Below are 26137 nucleotides of genomic sequence, written 5' to 3'. Positions count from 1 at the left end.
ACGTGGCAGTATTAACTAAAAATCCTGAGCAGCCAATGAGAGAGGCTAGAGCTTTAAGAATATAGTTGCCTTCTCCCTGCAATTTGGATCTTCTCATGCTGTGTTAGAAATTGTGCCAGACATGAGTTTTTCTACATCTGGATTATATACAAATTGCGACGCAGGCCTGGCATTTCTGCCATTGTTGAGTCAAGCCTAAAAAACAGACTGGATCTTTGTATGGTCTTTGATGAAGCCTTTTTTTAAATGAAGCCTTTTTTCAAAAACATACTACAAGAAGCAAACACAAAAATCTAATAAGGCATTTAAATATCATGTTACATTTAACAAACTGTGTAACGTGCCTAATATATAAGCAGCATATAGTCTTGGTTAGCGTGATGTACTCTGTGACCTAAGCATCACTGAAAGTATTTCAGCCTTTAAGGAAGTTCTATATAAAACAGTACAAGAGTCCTTTATCTGCAGGTTTCCTGCTTGGATTAAAATAAAACAATACTTGAATTATTTTGCTCATAATACACCACAAACCTTTACTGAACAGGTCAAAATTTCTTGATTTGTAACTCAACATAAAATAAAGACTGTAAGCATACATGTGATGGACTTTCTGCCTTAAAAATGCAAGGGCTTTAGCCTTCTCAAGCTTGAGTGTAGAGAACCATCATTAAGTAAATACTCCAGCTAAGTTCTTGATAGGGAGAACTGAATCCAAATATTTTGGTCAAATAATCTCTCAGACTGAGCAGAATCAATAGCTCGAGGAAACAGCACATTTCTGCACTTCTGTGGTTTAGTGACCAGGAATCAGAGAACAAATTAAAGAACCACCTTGAGGATAAGAAGTTCTTATACATTCATTAGGACTCCATGAATTCCGGTTCCAACTTGAGCATTGAGTCATAAAAAATGGAAAAGTGTATTTTCTATATTCATCTTTTCAGAAAATATTTGGTTTTATTTTGAACTTTTTAATGCATCTTCCCGAGCTTTAAAAAAAAGCTTACTGGCACTGTTCAATTTCATTGTCTTCTGTTCTAGTATTCAAGTTAGTTCAGGTATTTTCAACCCAATGGAGATTGATATCACTGCTTTTAAACAAGAAACTGGAAGCAAGATTTTTGAGAACTAATTTTCTTTCTGTAGATTGTTAACTTATACTCATCTGCCTGAATTAAAACTTTGGAAGACCAGGACTCCTGGTTTGCCACACCACACAGCTACAGTGAAGTAGCAAATGAGGTCAGCAGCTGTCTTAAAAAAGAGATGTCTGAAACTGATGATGAAATCATCAGCTCAATTACTGAGTCAAGCTTTAGACTGACAGCTGAAAATTAAAATTCACAGCATCTATATTTAACAGAAGCTGGGTAAATCAGTGCCAGTCATTTGACTTACAAGTCTTTATAAGACAAAAGCTGCCTCTTAGTTGATGATTTCTCCTCTCAGATCAACATTGTCCGGACAACAGTCCCTGTCCTGTATGGTAACAACTGCTAGCTAGTCAAATTACCTTCCTGAACAAATACAAGGAAGCTGCTGAGAACTGCTTTCCATGATGAATCCAATACATGGATTTGGTACCTTGGCTTCAAGTTATAAGTCTTAAACATCTGGGGGTTATTTTTACAAATATTCAGTGACTTCCCTTTTTAATTAGGGGAACCATCTAAGAATTAAACATTTGAGCTCAATTCAATACAACAGAGAAAACTGAGAAACATTAGGCCAAATACTTGGATATCTAGCATTAATTGACCTCATACATTTTTATCAATGCCAATGAAGTCAAGAACAAAATGGAAGCAGGTGCTACTAGGAACTTGACCAAGAACAGGCATTCTAAACAAGAATTGATGATTGTTTTCAGAATTATTTACTGGTCTTGAAGATTTTAAAAAACAGAACCATAGTTTTAGAGTGGAGGATGTGTATTTTAAAATATATATGCTAATCTAAGGATACTTGATCATCAAAGCAGTGAATCAAAGTATCCAAGAATTGCTTACTGTATGTGAAATAATTCCTGATGTTAAAACCTGGCTGTAAATCATAATCTGATTATCAGGTATAACTCAGGAGATGCTTTTATAAGTCTGCAGTTGGTCTCATCTCACTGCAACTCCAGCACAGTCTGTTTACCTTCAGCAGCTGACAGAGATATTGTCACTTGATTGTACGTGAATAGTGTGGAGGAGCACTCAAAAAGCAAAACTCTCCATGTTATGAAAATACATAGGTCAACCATACAAAGCCCTAGTGGAAATGAGCCATTTCCAATATATGTTTTGAAAAACAAACTTCCTAAAGGAATACTGAATTTGGAACTGCAAGCATAAAGAACATTTTGTGATACTACCTACTACTTAATCTCAAAAGAGCAAAGGTTTTACAAACATCAGTGTTGACAATGAGGGATGTCTTTATAATACCTTTTCAATAAGCAGAAAGTGTTTTTGTAAAACACACTACAGTGATGATCATTCCTTGTATCAGTTTAATCAAACTCCATTTGAGGTTCAAGCTACTGAATAACACAAAGTTTAATTTTAACCCAAACTTCAAAGCTATCAATAGAAAAAATGTAAATGAATGTTTTAAAATTCACAATACCAAGTTAGACACATGAAACAAAGGTATTTTCCTTTGTTAATAAGTTTAGAGTAATGAGAAATGTATTGCACAATTCTGCTACATTTTATTAAAATTAATAACAAAATGCAGAAAGCTTACCTCCCATTCTCTTTTTTTTTTATAATACCAAAGGAAAATATTTAGCAACATTTCATGGTTATGATACTACTCCAAAGACTCATACAGCATGCTGAAACAGTAATATACACAGGAAGACCAGATTTCATACCATGTGTCCCTGAGCTCGAGCTTTGTTTTCCATGGCTTCCTTCTTTCGTTGCCAGAATTCTTCAACTTGCTTTGCTCTATCTGCAGCGATCCATCCTTTTTGCCTGAGTAATTCAACACACCGAGATGAAAGTCTCTGAAATATAACACTCTAAACACCACCTCCCCCTGCCCTGCATTTATTCTAACTAGAACACACACAGAAAAAAAAAAAGTAGTTTTCTATGAGTAAGGCATCTTCAAAAAATGCCTTTCATCACCCAAAATACAAGTCAGACTCTCTCAAAATGGAGGAAAATAGGCTTGGTAAATTAGAAGAACAATTAAAGAAAAATAAATCCAAAACACTGTGTTGTCCTTCCAGATCCCTGTCATCAAAGCAAAAATGAATGTCAAAACACAATATTGGAGAGGTTATTTCTGAAAGTGTCTCAGCTTGTTTCACTGCTGTTTGTGAAAAAGACAACTCCTTCAAGGTTTCCCTTCATAGATGAGAAAGAACTCGTCACATGAGCAATCAGTAAGGTCAATACTGCAACAGCCTTCCTAGACTGACCTAGGTTTGGCCTAAGAGCTTCTACCACTTGGATAATTAGTACAGTGCTAGTGTTCTCAGACTGTTCTGACAAGAGCTTCTACCACTTGGATAATTAGTACACAGTGCTAGTATTCTCAGACTGTTCTGACAACTCCTTTGGGAGGATCTTGGGGGATTTTCTGTTTGTTTTCGAAGAGACTGTGAAGGAATTTTCCTACCTTAGAATTAGCTGTAACAAGATGGTTGTTTTTTAACAAGTTCCACCCCAGGTCAGGGACCTGCTCGGATAGACAAGGCGGCTAATGTTCAAGGTACCATAACTGAGCATTTGCCAAGTCCATGAATACACTGATAATTTCATAGAGCAACCAGTTTCTGACACATTGGTTAGAAGTGGACTCAGAGGAAGTTTTCTCTTAAAAAAAAACAAACAACACTGAGTAATGGTGTAAGATATTCTAACAAATCGTAGAATGATGAGGTCTTTCCAAGGTTCCAAATGAGCCTAGGACCCTCATTTAACTCAGAGTATTGCTGGTTCAGCATCAGGCAGGATGAAATTGGAGTAAATTGATAGCAATAATCCATCAAGCTGAGACAGTTAAAGAAAGAATCATTTTACAATACAGGAAGCCATTGCTAGTAATTAATAAATTAATTAGCACAATAATTAAACATCCTTGCATTTTGGTTTTTTCTTCCCCCCACTCCCCAAGCAACAAGGATATTTTCCATAATTCATTAAAAGGAAGACAAGAGATAAAACTACTTCGAGACAATAAAACACTGTAGCTGCTCTGAAAGGTCAAGACAATTCACACAGGTGTTATTGGTAAAGAAACAACAGTTGATAATCTTTGTACACACACACTTGACTCACTACAAGATTTTTGCTCTAGCTGCTCATTATGTATGAACTCAACTGGTTGACAGTGAAATCTGCCCAAACTCCTGTCATACAACTGAAGTTTGTCATACAGTATGAAGCTGTTGCAGGAGAGGTGCTTCCCAAGCAAAACCAAAAAAACCTCATCTTACTCGTTTCACACTAAATTCACAGGAAAAACTTATTTCAACAATGTTTTATGAAAATGGTTTCTCCTACTCTAAAGCTGAGCTACTTTTTTTGCTAAAACATTTCCACTAGATTTCTTCTGGGCTGCACCTCTGTCCAAGAGACAAAGCCTTACATTAGTTGTGGTAGGGTCATCACAAAGTCTGCAACTTGAGGATTTCTCAACTTCTTTAATACATGCACTAAATTACTCATCTTTAACAACATTCTTGTTATTTAAATTCTTTGTCTGAGCCAGACGTCATGAACACTTATTTCACCTCCAGCTGAAAGAATAAAGTGCAGGACAGAAATACTGCTAGGCTAGCTTTGATAATAAAACTGCCTCCAGATAATAAATTACAAACACTTAACACATTAAAAATCCTAAGAAACAGCACCTCAATTTAAGGCTAAAGGTAATCCAGTTTATAAACAGAAAAAAAATATCACTACCTATTTTGAAACTTCTGCAGAATATTTTCAATGAATGATTCCAAATTAAGGTATCTGAGAAATACTGAATCAATTTACCTTCCCCATCTCCATGCTATTCTAATTTGCAGCCTTCTACTATAGTAACTCTCAATGTTAACACACTTAAAACAGCTTAGCCACATGTAGACAAGTATAATTTACTATTGCTAAACGCACAAGGCAAAGTGTTTCCTAATCTAGGCAAGGTTTGGGATTGTGCACTTTGTGCGAAGCACCAAGAATAAACAGAGGAGGTTGGAAATGCACATAATTTACATTGCATTACATTACGTTAAGATACAGCTGGAAAAATACACCACCTAGTTCTGGGTTGCACCAGGAAGAATTTTAATTAGCTGACAACAGCCCAGATTACTATCAGGAAAATACACCTTGTAGCTTTCAAAATTGTAATATCAGTGTTAAACATGTTATGTTCTTGCTGCAAGTTTTAAAATAGTAAAAAATCTATAAAGGCAAAGTATATTGTATTAAAATGCAAAACAGAATCAAATTAGTTTAGAAGAACAAATGTTTTCTTTGGCCACTTCCTTTTCCTCGTATTAACTCCATTTATTTCTTCCTCCATGGAGTATGTCATTGGCTCTGCAGAAGTTGAAATAACGCTGGTGAAAATTTATGCTCATACTAAATTTCCAGGAAAATGGTATTTTCCCATTGACTGGTCACAACTGCAAACAGTTCTTTGGGCAGTTTTAACATATCTGAAGGAGAACAAAGAAGTCTTGAAGAAGCTGTTTCAAAGAGTGAAATAATTAAAAAAACCTCAATACTTGTTTGCAATCCTTTTATATATAAAATATTCAGTTTACAGTTAATTAAATTAGATAATCTAATATTTGAATACTGAATTAGAAGTTGCACACCATTGTAGCACCTGGCATTCACATCTCAATGCAGTTCCTAGTTTTCCACTGATCAATAAACAGGAGCAACAATTCTGGGATCATTCTAGACACTTTCCTATGCTAGAGTCAAACACTCAGGTGTAGAGAAGGCAGGAAGAATGAGATGACAGGAGAAGGAAACATCTTGTCAGGTAACACAAAAGGTGGAACTATGAAAAAAGCAAAGGAGGAGGCATACTCTGTTACCTGCAACCACATTAAGCCAAGAACTTTGGGTGAAATCTAGTTCAGCTACATTGCTTAGTTATCAATTTTTTCCTCTATTGGTGAAGCCAAGGTCTCCACTGGTTCTAAAAGAACCGTGGTCTGTGAGGGACTGACACACAAACAGACAGCACAGTACCAATGGCTAAAAGTGATTTTGAGACATGTCCAACTACTAAATGAAACCAGACACAGAACAAGTATCTAACATGTAGGGACAGATTTATGCATTATCATAGTCCAACCTGTTTGCATTGGCTTGTTTAGACACCTCCTTCAATCTTTTCACTTTTTTCCTAACTGCACCAACATCAGGTAAATGGTGATGACCTGCAGGTCCCTTAGGAACTCCTGGACGTGTTCCAGGTGGAATTCCTCTGTAGATAAATATGTACAGTAACTTTCATTACTTTCATCTGAAGCAGACCAAATGTAACTTCTAATGGAAGGTAGCCATACCTTTCAACAACTTCTCGGCCTTGTAGTTTCGCCCTCAATCTGGCACCCCTCTCTTCAGCTACTCTAATGTTTTCCTTTTGGTGTTGCATCTGGTCAAATATAGCATGATAGTGTTCATAGTGTCCTCTGGAAGACATAGGAAAAGGACCAACACCACCTCCACCGACATAATATGGTGCCTGGAAACCAAAAGGGGTAGGGTGGAAATTTCAAAGACTAGTTTTAACAAACCCTTCCAATTCTCACCTCCTCAGCAGAATAATAACAGTGACATATTCTGCAACAACTGTGAATTGGTCTTAGTTTTATCCCTGGCCTGCCCCTATTTTAATGAACTACAAGACAGATAAATTAAGAACTTCTGTTAGCTGTCCAGGGTAAAATGTCATTTCACCTTCCTCTGGTAATAGTCTAGTTATACATAAGACATCTGTCACACACTTTATAAGTCATTGGTAACAAATCCATTGAAGTGTAAATGGAAATACATGTTCATACATGGCAAAAATCAAACCTTTAGCACAACAGGCAATACAATACCAACTGATGTACTAAAGACTGATTTGTAGCCAAACAGCCATTTTTTCATGAAGCTGGAATTAATAAAACACACTTCTAAGTTTGCTGAATGGCATTAAGTGCAGATTTAACTGAGAATCTCTATTGTTACCAACATATAATATGATTCCATCACCAGAATTGAGATGCTTCCCTGGTAAAGCTCAGATCAGTGGAACATCAACTAAGAGCTACTGCTGTATGCGAATTACCTCTGTCATTCTCAAAAATTTAGAATTCCTGCAGAACTTTCATGTGAAAATAATGAAAAAAAAAAGTTTCAAGCAGCTGTGTACAGTAGTAGCCAAGGATGGATGCAGAAAATGTGAAACTGGCAAAACAAGGTTAAGGTTGTCAGCACATGCATAAGAATGTTCCCTTTACACCTGGGGGAATCAGTCAAATAGCCCACGGTAGTAAATCTATGGAATTTGTTTTAACAGTAGTGTCAATCTTCCTTCAAGAATGGTCTTAAGTATTTTAAGTAAGTTCAAACACGTGAGTGCAGATGTGACAGGTTTAAGATTGTCTGCTTAGAAGTTCTTGAATTGATTACCTTTTAAAATGGAATTTAGCTCACATTCTGAGTTTCAGTTGCTCAACACTCACCAACAGCTCCCTATAAACCAGATGATAGAATACTAACTCAAAGATTTATCCAGGCATTCAAATATCCAGGTATATCGTTCATCTGAATATAAGTAACTATACAAGACTATATTTTCTACAAATAAAAGGAAAAGTCTTGCTTTAGACACTATTCAAGGTTCCACCTATCATTATTAGAGTGCAGTTTTAAAAAATATTATCTAAAGAAATACTATGATCAATCTCCAGTCAAATGCTATGAAGCAGGTGCTCATCAACAGTTTGCAAAACAGTTACAGCCCCTGCTAAAACCAGAAGTCAAATCCTTGACATCTTTCTTCCTACTTTCCCTCAGAAACAGGTGCCAGCAAGCAACCCAAAACCAAGAGAACAGAATCATGCAATGCATGGCCCTGCTGTGCCTCCATAGAGGCTATATGGCTTGTGCTATTGGAAAGCTTGAACAATGCTACTCAACAGCACTGTCAGGGAGTTGCTGCATACACTGCTTCCATGCTGGAGAAAGGAAAATTAAATCAAGAATACTATAATAGCATATGAAACCTGAAATGATGGTAAACCAGCAGCCTGCAGTAAGATTTGTACTAAACTATCCAATTTGAAGAAGATATTTCACTGATGTTTTTTCTGCCTGTCTGCCATGATGCTTTATGCCAGTGAAAACAGACACAGCTACTGAACCTGTTTATCTAAGAACTGAGAATATTGATGATAATGCAGAATATAACACCTCAGTGTTTTATATATATATTTATTTACTAGAGTTAACCAGAAACATTGTTTTCAGCAGCATATGCAGCTCTCATCCCAATGTGATGATGCATACGTATAGTGTATGGAAGCTTGTAGAGCTGCCTGCCAGTTTCATCTTGAGAGAGAGAGAAGGACAGTGTAGGAACCTAATTATATTTTTGATTTTTTCATTAAATCAGTACCTGGTAGTTTTTAAAGTCTGGTATGCTGAAGTTTGCTTTTTTTATCTAAGCTTTAATTATATCATGCGTGGCACACATCCAGAATTGATGTCTATTTTCAAATAAGGCATTCAATAAGCAGCCACTGAAACCTGGTCAGTATTAGTGCATTCCTCATTTTTGTACAAGAAACAGTAATAAAATCTCTATTTATTTCTACTGTAGTGCTCAGTCAGAACTTGTTTACAAAAACCCTGATAAACATGTTTAGGCCAAGTATTTTTGTGAGACTCACTACCATCACAACAAATACCTGTGTTTCCATCCACTTCCTACTGTCAAATAGATTTACACCACAGCAATAACTAAGCTCCTGCACTGGCTCTGTCTGATGAAAGCACCCAGACCTTTGCATTCAACTAACTTCCCAAGACTACATCCCAGGACAGTTATGTTTCCATGAAACAATGACACAAACAGGCAAAAAGGAACTGTCACAGGAATCGGACTACATTATGTAAGAAGTGAATGGCTAAACAGCACACTGCATTCAGAAAAAAATAGCTAGATTTACTCAAGATTTTCTACCTGCTCCTGAACATCTTATCACATACATCAACATTTATGTTGCTAAGTAACAGGGAATGCTTAGAAGTAGGTGTTGAATACTGGGAAAGAGGTTTGTTACTATAACATGAGAACCTGGGAACAAAATAAAATCAAGAACAAACTGAATGGGAAAGAAGCTGTTCATGCATAGATTCAGCACAGGGTAAGTAGCAAAAGCAGGTGTGGAAATAAGAAAGTGGTGCATAAAAACCATTAGTGGCAAGAAGAGAAGAGATTCAGAAATTTAGGATGCATTAAAAATGAAAATTGCACAAACGGCCAGTGAGGAGCTGCTACAGTTTCCATTAAATTATCCATAGATTAATAATGGGCAGCCCCAAGAATCGACCTCCAAGAGCAGATCTTTCTGAAAAGAGAAGACCATGCCAGATAATCAAAGGTGGGGGGAACAGACTACACCATATTTCTGCATCTGCTGCCAACCTTAACACCACTTCCACCTGAACCAAGCACATTCCTCCATCCTTGTTCCCTGGCTCTGTTTATTCGTTCCATCTGAAGGAAAAAAACAATACAGGAGAACAAAATTCAAGGAACCACTAAGTAAAAATTCAACTTCACTATTAACACATTTTAAACATATTTTACCCTTTCTTTTTCCGATCTTCTCATTTCATCTGCCTTCAGTAAACTGATCTGCAATGTGCAAGGATTAAACATGCTTAGTAACTAGGAAATCAAACTACTCCATATTCTTATGCAACACACATCACACCACAAGATATTTTATCAAAATTACTATGGGAGGATAAAGAGAAGTCTCAAGGATCTTGTCTACCTGCTCTCTCTGGCGCTTTTCTTTTTCAGGCAATTCTAACCTTTTCTTTTTTGAAGGTTCCTGAAAAATAAGCATATAATTTGGTATTTATTACTAAGCCATTATTCGGTTAAGCCTCTGTCAAGATGGGTTATTGCTCCAATTGCTAGTGTATATGCATGAAGACTGAAAAAAGACAACAAAACACCACTGCTACATAATGTTTGGGGAAAAACAGATAAGGAGGAAAGGTTTGAAGGTTATATTTTGTCGTTCTCTCACTGGACTGCACTCTTGCTTAGTTTGAAAACCAACACATGATTTCATGATACCTCAAACATTTTCCACTTTTCTTCTACTGGAATAATTTTCTTCATTGGACTTGGAAAGGCCTGCATAAAAGGTGAAACTTCAAATTAGACAGCACGATGCCAGAATAAGAGAGAAATTCTAACAGGAAAAAAATAATATCTTAAACCCACAACTGAATGTGTGCAAAATGGGGTTTATGATACATGACTACTCAGGAGGTTTTAAACAAAAAGCACTGCTAGGATCTAGGAGTAAATGCTATTGTACTTGTTCATCCTGTACTAAAAGTTCTGTCTCAAAAGCTGAAGGCACTCATTTTTAAATCCTTATCTTCATTTTTCTTCTCTGGCGTATCACTGTGCATTACAACCTTTTCTAAGTCTTTAGGTTATCCTAGAAGTTGGTTCTTCACTTGGTTCTAACTCTAACCAAGGTTCTTGTTACCTATGGAACATGAGAACAGAGCCACCACTGAACACCTGGTAAAGAAGCAGCTGCACATAATAGACCATGCGACTTACACTCATCTTCTCAAAAAAGCGATGGTTATTTCAAAGCTTGGGGGATTTTTTTCTGACTATACTAGAACACAGAGCTTATTTTCTTTTGACCAGCTACATTCCTATCAAACGAGTACTTTAAAATCAAGTATCACAGAAGTCAGACACCTTTAGAGACTTGTATCATAAATCTTAATGTAGTGTTAATGATGTCATGTTAATGTAATACTGCTAAATAAAGCAGACAATTGTTACAAGCTCCTCTGAAAAGTCAGTTGAGAGCTGCAAGCTCAGACTACCCTGGAACAACAGCAAAGAGAAGAAAACTTGTATTACTTTGTAGCCATTGTTTCTATCCTACACCTTATCCCTTGCCCTGAGGTACAACTCACACCAAGACTGTGTCTTAAAATTGCAGCATTACTGACTCCTTACACATAGGAAGAGGCTATTGCCTCAGTCTCTCCCCTGCCACTCTGAGTCTCCAGGCAAGTTGGCTCAGTGTTGACTGGTGAAACCAACTATCAAGAGCAGCAGATAGTTGTGCTACCAAGTCTTAAAACATAAACCTCATGGTCTTGTAAGAACACACAAGAATTCTCCTTGTTCCCTTCTTCTCTCTTCTTCAAACCGTGCATCACAAGCCAACAAGGCTTGTGTGATCCATGAACTTTTCTCTAAACCTCTGACAGCTTTTGAACCTCAAAGATAATTTATATCTCAAGGATCATTTTCTATCCACCTACGAAATTTGACAGATGGATAGAGAGAGATCTTATGTTCCCTGAAGTGCCATGGGGAGAAGGCAAAGAAAAAAATTCCCAAAATCCCAAACCCACAAAAAGCACACAAAAAAGAGTACTTATTCAAAAGAAAATTTGAATTAGTTCTCTTGCTGAAGTGGAAGCTTCTTGGTTGCTAGTTGTTTGGCACATGCATATAGCCCAAAACTAGCTGTAACATAAACATCTCCTGGCCATGCAGTAATTAAAGGAATAAACAGAGAGAGAGAAAAAGTTTTACGTAATAATGAATACAGAGAAGATGACTGGTGGAAGCATCAAAAGTACTGTATGAAGGTATTAGAAGACTTTCTCATTAGCTCATGGAATTAAATCTGGGACACTGCTCTTCCAATTCCACAGTTTCTCTGTCTGACAACACTTGACTAAAATAAGTTTTCATGTTTTGAAAATACAAGACTGTTTTTGAACAAGGAAGAAAGATGCAAAGATTCTTATCCAGTGTCAATGATCTTGGTATACCTGACAGACTTCCAGTATTTCTAAGCATGGTCAGCACCAACAAAGAAAATGAAAACATGCAAATATAAGTCAGCACTGGAATTAAGAACCAAACCCGAGGTAGCAGTCTACGAAAATCATCATATTAAAACCAACGAAACAACAAGAAAAATCAATAATGAAGCAAGCTTGTAGTGCTATTTTCCCTGGAGATGCACATGTCCACATAAAAAGACATTCTGAAAAGGAAAGCATAGTATTTGATAGCATTTAAATAAGGTATGAACAAAACAGTTCAATGTAAGTAACTTAGCTTCTTACCTGTCTAGATTTAGTCAATGGCTTCTTGTCATTAGGCTTTTTAGGTGCAATACAAGACTTCCTGATAGTTAAAGGCACTCCGTATTTTGCAGCAGGTTTGGTAATTTTCTGAGCTGGTGCAACTGAAGTCATTGTTTGTTCTTGAGATGGTCTTTTAGCTAAAAAGAAGGGAAAAAACCTTTCCAAGGTCTCAGAACACCAAAACTGAAGAAAAATGGGTGAAATGCTAACATTTCGTTCACAATGGCTGATGCTTAAGTATACTATACCAAATTGTCCAAAACAGCTTGTCTAAATTTTATGTTTCATAAGAAAAAGGAGAAGTCCAGACTGGAGAACTGAAGCTTATTTAATCTGCCATGCTTTATTACACAGTTGTCACATCACAGACATGGGAAAGATTTTTCCTAATAGAATGGAGAGACAGGACTGCTTCCACTAACAATGCTAATGTCAGGAGAAGATGAGTTCTGGAAGAACTTCAATGTCCTTCAGGGATGTTGTTTTCCCTGTAGAGCTCCTGAAAATATGCCAATATAGCGGATTTGATTCCACGTTAGCAGGGCTCTCTTACTGCAGACTAGCAGGAAACAGCACAACCAAAAGACACCAAAGCACTTGCCACAGTGTCAAGTAATTACAAGGAAATAAAAAAACTGGGAAGGAAATCTACAGGGGAAAAAAGCAAACTAATGCAGGAAAATGAGCTAAGGTAAGACCACCTAAATAAAATTAACCATGGTCTACTTTGCCACCTGTAGCAGAAATTCCACTGCTTTGGACTGAGGTCGAGGCTTAATCTTGGAATGTCTAACAAAATGTTCACATTTTTTGCAAGAAATGGTATTTCTCCTCAGCCATTTGTTATTACTGAGGGGTAAAAATAAGCTGTATGATAACAAAAGTTATTTCCAGTATTTGCAGTCTACACTGTCTCCTTAAATTTAGGAAGCATAGCATACTGCAAGTGGAGAAAACACACTTAAAATCTTACAGGATCACAGTTTGTATTTGCATCATTTGTACCCTACATACATCCAGCTCCCCAGGAAAGGGGGGAAAACTGCTTCCCCACTCATTTCCCTGACAATTCTATACTCAGATATAAGAACACACACACACACCAAAGAAAGGTAAAAGAACAAAGCTACATACACTACATTGCCAGAGCTGAACGCAAAAGCACTTTACACACTCACTTACCTGGTGCAGCATGTGGTCCAAACTTCTGGAAAATTTTGTGATTGAATTCTTCTGCAATAAGCTAAACAAAAAGTTGAAGAGTTAGCTAACAGTATTTATGATTGAAGCTAAAAATAACTAATTTTCAGAGAAGTGTACCATTCCCAGTAAGCATCTAATAGTTATTTACTGTAACTTAAATGAATACTCCACTTTATGTATTCAGTTTAGTATCACTAACATCAATATGAAGCTGGATTCAGTACTTTCAAACATTTTTGGCATAATTAATGAAATAAGTAAAAAAACCAATTTAGTATGACTTCTGGGTGGCAGATGTTATCTCATTTATGAGCTAGCTAAGAATCTAGAATAAAGTTAATGTGAGCATCAACATAGTTTTGTGCATAGTTCATTTCAGATTTCTGAGTAGTTGCCAAATTTCACTTCAATTTCATATACAGCTTGTGCCAAAAAAAACAGCCTTTTAAAAATGTTTGCAGTTTTTAAGTTTCACTATCCTTTTCAAGATGGAAAGATGACGACATATGTGGATATCTAGAAACAACATAGTCAGTGTGCTGTCAGGCACATCAACCTACCATTATAAAATAAGGAAACCAGCCTTATTGGAGTGAAAAATCTGAGTCTAGACAAAGAACATTCCAACATTAATAGGCCAACATCTTAAATAGTCTAAGTAGTTTTGAAACCAGCACTTCAAAATCCACATAGTACAAATGAAAGAGATTCAAGGAAGAACAGCAAGGATAAAAAGATAAGTGTTGAAAAGTGTCAGATCAGGAAAAGTCTTTAAAGAATCCTGAACTATCCAGATTCCTTTGTTTGCATAGAGACCACCAGTCAGTTACAATGGATACTGAGTTAAACCTGAAAAATCCCAACCACAAAACAAGAACCGAAGTGCAGAACTTAGGATTCTGCACGTGATGGCAGAGAAAGTTTTTAACCTGTACAATCTGGCATCAAAAGATTCCATAACCAAGAAGTCACACACAAGAACAGTTTCCTGCTAATGGTATTTCAGTGATCTTGAGGCTTTTATTCGACTGGTAAACTGTACAACTGAGGTATGATGTTTCTATAATGACACTGACAGAAAAGAAACTTGACTGTTCAGCACATTTCAAAAAGTCCTCTCTTTTTTAAAAGAATTAGTGCTAATTTAGATAAACTCTTCATTGCAGCTTAGTAACTAGGAAAATTAAGAAAGAATTGACATAAAGACTGATTCCCTGATCTTTACAAGCACGATTTCAGCAACAGTTGCAACATGTGAAGATATCAACCATGACATAAGTCTAGACTAAGGAAAAAGGAGAGCAACAGCATTGGCCATGGATGATACTGAAAGAAAATAAGCAATACAGCTGTGTCACAGACTGGCCACCCCCAGGTGAATATGAACGTATGGCTGACACATTTACTAAAAGCTGCTTTCTAAGCGAGGGTTTTTTTGCTGTTTTTAAGATCAGATAGCACCTCTAAGACAAACATGTCAGCTCCAGTTGGAAAAATTGTGCACACCTATTCGCATTCAATCTAGGACAAGTTAGTATCACCATCTGGTGACAGAAACAATTAGTATGTAACTAATTATACTTGGACTAACTCCAAATAAAAATTTCATATCCATTCTAGCTACTGGAGATAAAATCAGATCAAACTATTACTGCTGCAATTGTCAGAACAAACTCATCTGTTTCACTTCTGATTCTTACCTTTCATTGGGACTTCAATCTGAACTACTGTTAGTTGAAAGCCCATTTCACATACAACAGAAATTCCAGTTATATACAGCTTTCTCATGACATTTCTTTAGCTGTGAGTTAGAACCCATTAGAATTCTTTATACTTTATTTCCTCCATGTCCTTTCTCTGTCTATATTTACTTTTCTCAGTACTATTACTCCTTTTAATCTTGATCTCTTTTGATTTATATTAAAAGGACACTAATAGACATCAAATGACATCAATAGATTCTTAACAGAATAGTGAGCAAATTCTTTGAGGTTACATACACAATACATTTAAACGACAAGTGACTTAAAGATCTGCTTAGATACTTAGTAATATTTCCTGCAACAGGCTTTCAGGCCATTCCAAACTCCAAACAAAAAAATGGATTGAAGAAATGTGATAAAATGGTGATGTTGACATCCTTGACAGCACCCCTTTAGGAAAAGATGAATAGCTAAACAAATTGACACCTCACTCCTCATTCCTCACAATACAGAAAAACACAGAAAACAATGTGCTTCAGAAAATGCCAATTTAGATTTCCTTATGGAAACTACCAAATACTTAGTAATCTGAGACTTTTCTTTACAGTTCATAGTAAAACTACTTTTTCCTCAACTGACACTGTCACTATAAAAGCTCTAGGCAGTATCATTGCTCCAGTTCCTCATGGAAAGTTCTATGATGTTTTCAGCAAAGTTAGAATTAGAACTAACTCCATACCTCTGGCGTGAGAAATTTTTCAACCCTTTTGGCTAAGAAGTTTTTCTCCAATATGGAGTTTACTGATGGTCTATTCCTAGGATTCCTTTTAAATAACTGTGACAGCAGATTACGCAGGTCATAGGAGTAATGAGCAGAAACAGGTGGAAAAGGTCCAGAGATTATCTTCAGTACCAAGTTCTTCATGTTACCAGCTTCAAACTATGTCACACAGGAAAGAAAACAGTTACTACATATTGTTTATTGTCTGTCTACATGCAAGGCTGCATATAAAGATGACAAGGAAAACAAGCTAACAATGCACCTTCCCTTGAATCAACATACCAAAGCACATTTTCAAGGTTGTCAACAGTTTACACCAACATTTTAAAATAATCTGTTGCCAAGTATTCTGATCATAAATACATCATAATACAGATATGGACACTATGAAGGTATCAATTTTGTTGACAAATAATTATTTGCCTCCAGATCTAGACTGACAATTTTATATATACATATATATATATATAACTCAAGAAAACAAAATTATGTAATTATCTGCTTAATCTTTTCTTCCAAACTCTTTGAACCATCACATTCCTTATGCCCTTTTTAGCAAATCCTCATTTCAAATGAAAGAATGTAAAGCATTCAGACTTATTCAGTGTGAAATCCAAAGGAATGCTCAGACTTCAGTTTAAGCTCAGGAAACAGAGGACATCCTTTCAATTCCTTTGTACAATGAAAACAAAACTTATCACCCATCTTACAGAAAACAACTTCTTGCCATCAAATCTCAGAAAGGCAACATTGTCAGTGTTGCTGCCACATAAAAGAACAAGTAATAAGAAATTACAAAACCTTGAAATGAAATGAAACCCTTATCCCTTGTTGTGTTTTTTCATTGCTAAAATCTTTTTGTTTTAATAAAATTAGCTACTACAAACCCCAAACAAAACAAAATCCACAAAAAAAATCGAAAACATGCAGAAAAGAAAAGCTTTTTCTTCCCTTCCTGAGAAATGGATGATAAAGACATTGTTCAAAAGAACGGAGGAGCGAGGGGGGGGGGGGAAGGAAACTTTTCCACCCCAAAAGTTTTTCCTATGTGCTATTTCTGAGCCAAGAGTCCAAACTCAAACTTTCAATGAAGCTTTCAATAAAGACAAGCTGTTTTGGAAAAAAAAACGAACACTGTTCCCAGTACCCTTGGTTACAACACCTAACAGTTTTCCAGCTAACACAATTCATTAAAAACAGAAGTGCTAAGATTTCTGAGAGACTGGCATGGACCAGAACAGCAATGGAAAATGCTGGTCAGCATAGGAAGCAGAGATGAAAACGCTGAAGGTCATTTTCAAACGGTTATCACAAAAGCCTTTCATCAACTAGAACACATCTATGTAACATCAGCAAAAAAGAAAATCAATTTGAAATTACTTTTCTTACATAGACACACAAAGTTTCTACTCACCGCATGTTTAAGTGTGCACATTTCATAGAGAACACAACCAAGGGCCCAGATATCACTAAATCAGAGAGAACACACCCTAAGAATTAGTTCTAGGTGAACAGTGCCCAGTGACTTATATCTGTGAAGTCTGTCTTTGAACACGAAAAGGGTGTATGTTGAGTGTGTACAAGCTCCCTTGTAGGGACTTCTTTGATACCACAAAACCCCAAACAACAAGAAGAAAAGAATTCAACCACTATAAATAACGCCAACCTGAAAACCAGATGAAACTATTTTGGCTTGAGATTTAGAATTATTCATGTGAACGACCCTATCCATAGAAATTTGACAAAATATGGACAAAGACCTTTCCTTCTTTTCCATCATCATTTGCCTGATGTCTTTGAATTAAAGAAACAAAAAACCCCAAACAAACTCACCACCTAATTCAGCAAATAGAATTTGCAAAGTAAATTTACTCTGTTTAACACTGACTTACCTTACCTTTACTCCTCAGAGGATTACAGAAATTGGTTAGGATACCATTGGATAATAAATCCCATATAGAAGAAATCACGGGACAAGGAACTGTAATAATCTTTTCTTTTAATAAACCAATTGAAATTATTACAAGGCACTCACAGCAATGGATGCAGCAGCTTAGTGCAGTATAGGGCTAACTTGACAAGGACCATTTTAATTACACTGAGGAAGGTGTTACCAAATACATCCAGGGCAGCAAACATACAAGTGAGGTATCTGTAGGACTTGTTATCTGGAACAAGGTGAGCTACACATCTATGCATGTGCTTAGAGAATCAACTTACTGTGTTTCATCCTTAAGACACTTCCACATTTGTAATGCATAAATTCAGGCAGTACCACCAGCGTGTAGATAGGCAAAAGCAGAGTCGTAATTAAGAACACAGCTAGATCTAGAACTTAGAGCATTAAGCTAACTCAACTCTGCATCACATTGCTTTCTACTGAAGACCTACTAAGGTCCTACTTGTACAGTGAGGCACAGTACCTACTTGGGTAAGCAACAAACTAACAGCTGTTCGCCATCATATGATTAGAAAAGCTTTAGATTTCTAAAAGAACTTATTTTCTTCTCTTTACCAAAAATGTTATTAAAAAAAATCCTTCTTAGTACCTTTTATTGTTGTAAGGCTTGTTCTGACATATTTCAGGTGACAAATAGTATGGGGTTCCTATGCAAGTGCGAGCCAACTCTGCAGTACTAAGGAGAAAAGAAAGAATGGATGTTAACTGGTTAACTCACATGAAGTGCACAGATCATGTTTTCCTACATCAAGGTGATTTAGATTAAGTCAGAGAAAGAGGAGTTACCTGTTAAGAACTCTGGCGATCCCAAAATCTCCCAGCTGTATTGTTCCATCTTTGGTTAAAAATATATTCTTGATATAGAAATGTTAAGAAGTCTGTTAATTAAGCATTCATACAATTGCACACCTTTTGTTCTCTACATGTTTTGGGAAGAAGAAAGTTTTCTACCATTCAATCCCTCTGAAGTCGCCAGCAGTAGTGTTATTGACTACTATGAAACACCAGACTGATTCCAGTCCTACTTCATTAAAATAACAAACACTACTACATATTCTCAAGCATAACGTTTCCTGTCCCCACACATAAATACAACTAACACTCAAGTAGCTTCATCAAACAGCCTCATCTGTTTGTACAAATATCACACAAATCTCTTGCAGATGATTCTGAAGCAGTGTTTCCAGTATTAGAAGTGTTTACATAAAAAGACTATTTTCCATAATTTGCCAACTTACACTAGCAAGATATGAATGTAATCACTTTGGGAGTAAGTTCAGTTGAAAAATAGTCACCGACATACCTGTGACTTTATGTCCCGATGCAAGATTTTTCTATCATGTATGTGCTTTAGGGCTAAACAAATTTGTACAAACCAATCCAGAATCTATTCATAAAAGAAACACAACATCAGCATTGTTATTTATCTGGAACCTTCCCCAGTTATGTAACTGGAGATATTATCAAATTAGTTTCATAACAACAACTCAAGATTTTACCCTCCTCCCCCAAATGCCTTAATTTGTACCACAGAATAAAAACTTAACAGTACTGTCACTATAATGCAAACCTTTTAATGAAAGATGCTCATTACCCAAATTTGACATTAAGCTTGAGACTGCTATTTTCATTACATACTGTAAACCCAACAGAAGTATGCAATGTGAATTTGATCAGCTAAAATGCTTAAGATGTGATTCTTGCAACTTAAAGGACTGTACTTTTGCTGTAACCAACACAAGTCTTCTTGCAGTCAATTGACCAGAAGTCCCAGAAAGATACACCTTTTTTTTGTAAATTTGCAAAAATCACAATATAAGAAGTGACTAATGACAAAAACTTTTCCATGTGAATAATGGTTTCACATTCCTGACTTAGTACAATTCAAGTACATGACAAAATTACAGCATAGTGCAAAGAGTAATTTTCATTTTTCCACTTTAAGTTGCTCTTGCAAAAGTGAGTCAAATTAGAAAAATGAGAAGTTTTACAAATTATATCCAAAATGTTTCACCCATTCTAAATACTATTAACAGACGTAACATACTGCTAAGCCTTTCTAACCACAGGTAAATTCAGATCCTACTGGATGCAGACTCAAAAGCATACAAACAATTTATAAACAAAGAACCATATGTCAATTCTAACAAAAAAACTACACTACGTAATCTATTTTCACTTAATTTAATCAACTTTGTACACAAAATCCTCTAATTTATCCCAAGTTCTCCCATGTTACAAATGACTTTATAACCAGTTTTGTGGAAAAAAATGTGCTGGGACACTTCCAATAAAACATTACGTTTTTATTAGTGGCAAAATAAACTTTTGAATGATGAAATATTTTCATATTTCGCATGACAATACTTACAAAGTATGTTATTTTACATTGCTGATACATGAGAATCAGTATTACATGATGAAAATCCTATGCCATTATAGCTTTAAAAACATTATTTCAAAGGTTTAAAACATTCATTTTGTCCTTCAGTATTTTTAACTTCTTAGATTTGGTTTACTTTGCAAGCGATTCAACTTTTTTAGAGGAAACTTACACGTACAGACAAAACCCCAAAGAATGCACCCAGGATTTCCAGCTATATATTCTCTGGGCTTTTTTGTTTCATTTTGGGTTTTGTTTGGGTTTTTTATTTTTGGTTTTTCTTTGTTTCATTTTGGTTTTAAGGTACCACTGCAACCAATGGCAACGAGAATGACAATTTGAGACCCTCTTTTTTAGATTAAGCAACCACACCTACAAACTCAACCAAAGTAATTTAAAGCTCATGAAAAACTATCATGCAACAAAATACTATAGCAGCAGTTTGCTGTTACCTGATCTTCAGAGAATAAGACTCCTTTCTGGGCATTTATCTTTTTAAATAAGTCTCCTCCTTCACAGTAATCCATGACTATGTACAGACAGCCATTTTCTGTAAAATAGAACACAAAGTATTTCTAAAATAAAAAAAAAAGTCCCATCTTTACATAACTTCCTGAATATCTTCACTACAGTCACAGAAAAAGCAACCAAAAAACTACCTTTTTGTGTGTAGCCTCAGATATAATTTATTAGATCATTTTTTCAAACTTCAAACAAAAAAAAAGTTATTTTGAGTTTCACAACTTAAGTTTCCCATTTCTGGTAATATCAGACTATTTTGATAGGGAGAGAAAACAATTACATCTGCAGAACCAGTGCCCCAAAATAGGTTTCCAAATCACTATGAAATTAAAGGTGTCACTTAACAAACACAGTCTAAAAACATGCTTCAAACTGCTTTCAAACAGATCCTATAGATCCCCCACCCTAATTTAGGTACTTGCCTCTATTTGACTAGTTTTTTCTTGGAATTTTACCTGAGCATGGCACTACTCACATTAAGTGCAAGAATATGACAATCATCAGGTCTCATACTAGACATGTAGTTCATTTCAGAGACTGACAAACAGTAACAAAACTTCCAGCAGACAATGAGAGATGGAAGCAATTATTTTTTCATTTTTAAAATGAAATTTGGAGTGACTGCAAAAAAACATCCTATGCAAGTTTCCAAGAGGAGGTATGAACACAGATAATACATTTCATTCAAAGTTTCCCAGTGCAATCTTGCCCACTTACTGATGAAAAAATAGACTAGGGAGAAGCAAATTGAGATACCAAAAACTTAAGAACTCTGTTACTCACATACGAGGCATGACTTTGAGAAGAGCTGAGTAAGTGCATAAAAACAATCACACACTGCTCAAAAGAAAAACTCCTGTTGTACGAAAAAGCTAGACATAGCACTTAAAAATCTCTAAATTAAAATTAATTGTATCATTTAAGTCACTTAAATTTCACTCCCACAAAATGCTTCTGAAATCTGCCTTTCAAAAAATCAAACCCTTACAGCTGTTTGTATCTGAGTTAAACTTTATAATCAGTACTATTTTAAAAGACAGTCACCCACCAAAGCTGCTCTATCACTCCCCTCTGCAAATGGACAGGGGAGAGAAAACATAACGAAAAGTTCATGAGTTGAGATAAGGACCAGGAGAGATCACTCACCAAGTACCATCATGGACACAACAGACACAGCTTGGGGAAGTTAAGTGATTTTATTACTAACAAGATCAAAGCAGGAAAATGAGAAATAAAACAGACCTTACAACATCTTCCTCCACCCCTCCCTTCTTCCCAGCTGTACCTCCTCCCCGTAGCAGCACAGAGAGATGGGGAGTGAGGGCTGTGATCATCACACGTTCTTTCTGCCACAGCTCTTAAGGAGAGGAGTCCTTCCCCTGCTCCAGCGTGGGGTCCCTCCCACAGCAGACAGCTCTACATGAACATCTCCAACATGAGTCCTTCCCACGAACTACAGTTCTCCATGAAATGCTGCAGTGTGGGTCACTCTCAGCGACAGCCTGCTCCAGCACAGGTCCCCCACAGGACCACAAGTCCTACCAGGAACTCTGCTCCAGCACGGGTCTCCTCCCTCCATAGGCCTGCAGGTCCCTGCCAGGAGCCTGCTCCAGCAAGGGCCTCCCACAGGGTCACAGCCTTCGTTTGGGCATCCACCTGCTCCAGTGTGGGTCTCCTCCATGGGCTGCAGGTGGATCTCTGCACCCTGTTAACCTCCATGGACTAAAGGGGAACAGCTGCTTCACCATGATCTTCACCATAGGCTGCAGGAGATCCTCAGCTCTGGCACCTGGAGTACCTCCTCCCCCCATTTCTCCACTGACCTTGGTGTCTGCATAGTTGTTTCTCTCATATATTCTCACTCCTCTCTTCTCTGGCTGCGATTACTTCTGTGCAGTAATATTTCTTTCTTAAATATGCTATCACAAAGGCATTACTACCACCACTGATTGGCTCGGCCTTGCTGCAGTGGTGTGTCCATCCTGGCTCTGGCGTTGGCTCTGCTGGACATGAGGAATCTTCTAGCAGCTTCTCACGGGAGCCACCCCTGTAGCCCCCCTGCTACCAAAAGCTGGCCACACAAACTCAATACAAAAATGATCCTAGGAGTCTGGATTTCTTGCAGACCTGTTGCTGAAATAATTCTCTTGTTTATAAACCAAATCAGTACATTCAAAGTAAATATGTTTTAGCAATGAAGATGCAACACAAAGTCTTGTGAATGATTGTTTACAAGATCTACCTTGTAAGGAAAAAGCAGCCTTAAAGAACAGGCCTCTATGACAAAGACAGAAGCATGGAATTTATAAACCAGACGGCTATTGCTCTATAATATGATTAAGTCACAAAAATCTAATTTAATGCATAGAAAAAATAAAACCCCCTAGGCAAAAGACATATAACAGCGAGCAGAAAGGAAGGAAAGGAAAAAAGAGCCGTGTTCCTAAACAGTATTTCAAATAATATTTAGGTTTTCTTAATAATATGTTAACCTATGTGATAGGTATTTTGAATCTTATCTGTCCTGCTCATTCCCCAAGACATTCACCATGAAGACAACGTGGAATTGTATTCCTCCTTCTGTCATATCTTGAGGAAGTAAACAGTCCCATCTATCGTTCCAGCTCTGAAGGCAATAATATGATTGCAGTACTGAAGACTGCATTCTAAGACAACAGACTGACATAAAACTGTTCTTGCTAGGTTATCAACACCCAAAGTTAGACTGTACACATATTTAGCCTACACAAGCATTCATGTTGTTAAGGCATACACAAGTATGCAAGGAGACTTACATTCTGGACAAACAAGAGAACATCTTTCATCTAAGCATCAACCAACATTGGTGCATGTAAGGAATAGACATGAATGTTCCTGTTTAATTCTTGCCCTTTGTTTCTAAATTACAGTTATTTTTAAATGTGCACGGGAATTGTGAAAAAAATACGATAGAAAAGAACTGAAATAAGTAATAAAAGTATGAAAACTACTGATTAAAAAGAGAAAACACACAGAGTTTTAAACTAAATGCAGTGAGTAATGCACAGTCACTTACTAGTGTTACTTCAGGTTCTACTGTATTAATTAACCTTACCTTCAAATGACTCCCTATAGAGGACAATATTTGGATGTTTCATGTTAGCCAATACAGCGACTTCTCTCCTGGATTCTTCTCTCTCCTTGTTTGACATCTTCAGAAGGAAAAAAATGGTTTTTGAAAACAGATATACAAAATGAATGGAACAATAATTCATAATAAGCACTCACCTTAGAGATGTTTATTTCTTTAATAACGTATTGTTGGCCATTTTCTTTAGCTTTGACAAGTATTGCTTTCCCAAAGGATCCTTCTCCAATCTTGCGCACTTTAATGTATTTATCCATAGCTAGGTTTTTAAGGCATCCTTACTTCAGTACTAGGCAAAGAAAAAAAACACAAAACAGATTTAGTTAGGTATACTTAAAGCCATCCAGCCTGACAGGTCACGGCACATATTTTTACTCAAAACATCAATCCATTTGTCTCTTCATTTGCTTTTCTGGAAATTATCTACTGTTAGTCTCAATTCTGGTTTGGTACATTTGGCTCACTTTGGGCCCACAAGGGCTGCATTGCTACAACCTGTTTAATCTTTCATTTTGACTAAAAAGGATGTGTTTTATCTTCACCTGGTTAACAATCTTTCATTCAACTTCACCTGGAAGAAATACAACAGGGGTGGGTGGGAATCCCTACATATTGCTTCCTAGAAAGAGCTAAATCCAGAATTTTGGAAGTCAGTCACTATTAATGAAGCAAAAAATGGACCGAATTCAAGACATCCCCCTCAAGTTTAGAATCATTATTCAATATAGAAAGGTGTGACCTTAAGTCTGACTGAAAGGTTATTTTTCCATGTTTCATATAAAATAAATTCTCTACAAAATGGTGCAAAGCAGTATGTTTCACGTTCTATCTGACTACTTAGACTACCTTTTGAGAATAAATAGATTATTCTGCTGAATTTTGATGGTGTTGAAGGTTCTATATTAAAAAAACACTTTGGTGCAGCACTAGTGAGCTGCACGTGGAAGCTATGGCAACATACACAAGTGTCCGAACAGCAAAGAGAATTGGCAAAACAAAGGCCAAAGCAATAAATACCAAAACAAATTCACGGCAGACTGAAAAATCATCTTTTTTACAGTAGAAAGAACTTCCATACCCTGAGGAAGTTTCTGTAAGCTGAAAAAGACAAAAGGTCCCTAAGGTTTTCTGCATTCAAGCCTCACTTGGAAGGACTATCAGCATTTGTGCATTGCTGTACCCAGCTGCCTGCCAACAGCAGATCCCAGTAGCTTAGATCCACACTTCACACACATTTCAGGTGAACTCTTCTCCTTGTCTTGGGATAATTTTTTTCCCACAGAATTACTATGCACTACACAGATGCTGCTTAACAGTCTCAGGGAGATGAAGGACCCATACCATGAAAGCAAACTAAAATTAATAAGCTTGATTAGTATAAGAAGAAAAAAGAGAAGTGAAGTAATCTGTTATGCACTATAGATGTGTAACCAACCAGGACTATGGGAAACTAACAGGAAAGGAAAAAGTAAAAATTACAGGCCTGTGATGTTGGTTTTTATTGGTTGGTTTGTTTTTATTTTTGCCTTGAAGTACAGAAAGATACTTTAACATGCAGTTGCACTTCTAAACATAAGAAAGACTTGGTATGAACTTCAATATACTCTTTTGAGCAAGAGTAAAGCACAGCAGATGGGACACGGTTTTAGCTTCACATGGCTTTTCCAAAGTTCTTCCTACCCCTACTTTATGAAACAACCTGTCCTCTTCCACAGCTAAGCCAGCTGCATCAGGCATAGCTTTAAGCTCCTACTGCATGATGCTTTGTGCAAATATAAATGGTCAATAACGAGCCTGTGGGTGAGAAGGTACAGTTCAAAGAGGGTATATAATCTTGTATGAGTTAGATGGATTATTTTTACACCTGGCAAGGGAAAAACAGGCACTTGAGAAAGGACATCTGCACTGACTGGGCGCCGGTTTTTCCAGCCCCAAGCCACGGACACGCAGGGAAGCAGCACGAGTCACACCCCGACCGACCGCTGGGCACGGAGAGAGCGAACCTCACGGCAAAGCGAACCGCAGGGCCAGGCCCGGCGTGCGGGGCGCGGCAGGCGCAGTGCCCGCGG

General features: G+C 36.9%; 1 protein-coding gene across 1 annotated transcript in view; it reads right to left on the bottom strand.

The window, feature by feature from the left end:
* The window catches only part of NEK1 (NIMA-related kinase 1), a 44023-nt gene extending 19698 nt beyond the window's left edge, over window positions 1–24325 (bottom strand). The window contains exons 1-17 of the mRNA XM_009071662.1: window positions 24209–24325; window positions 24036–24132; window positions 20872–20969; window positions 19340–19423; window positions 18823–18890; window positions 18626–18712; window positions 17491–17545; window positions 16035–16235; window positions 13572–13632; window positions 12369–12526; window positions 10324–10383; window positions 10013–10072; window positions 9823–9870; window positions 9658–9729; window positions 6524–6702; window positions 6310–6441; window positions 2864–2966 (exon numbers count right to left, since the gene is read on the bottom strand). Coding sequence (XP_009069910.1) covers window positions 2864–2966; window positions 6310–6441; window positions 6524–6702; window positions 9658–9729; window positions 9823–9870; window positions 10013–10072; window positions 10324–10383; window positions 12369–12526; window positions 13572–13632; window positions 16035–16235; window positions 17491–17545; window positions 18626–18712; window positions 18823–18890; window positions 19340–19423; window positions 20872–20969; window positions 24036–24132; window positions 24209–24325 — 1680 coding nt within the window. The remainder of the gene's footprint in view (window positions 1–2863; window positions 2967–6309; window positions 6442–6523; window positions 6703–9657; window positions 9730–9822; window positions 9871–10012; window positions 10073–10323; window positions 10384–12368; window positions 12527–13571; window positions 13633–16034; window positions 16236–17490; window positions 17546–18625; window positions 18713–18822; window positions 18891–19339; window positions 19424–20871; window positions 20970–24035; window positions 24133–24208) is intronic.
* Between the last annotated feature and the right edge of the window lie 1812 nt (window positions 24326–26137).

Source organism: Acanthisitta chloris, unplaced genomic scaffold (assembly GCF_000695815.1).
Source record: "Acanthisitta chloris isolate BGI_N310 unplaced genomic scaffold, ASM69581v1 scaffold5583, whole genome shotgun sequence".
NCBI classification, from domain to species: Eukaryota; Metazoa; Chordata; class Aves; order Passeriformes; family Acanthisittidae; genus Acanthisitta; species Acanthisitta chloris.
Note: the sequence above shows the minus strand (reverse complement) of the source record. Positions and strands in the feature narration are given on the sequence as shown.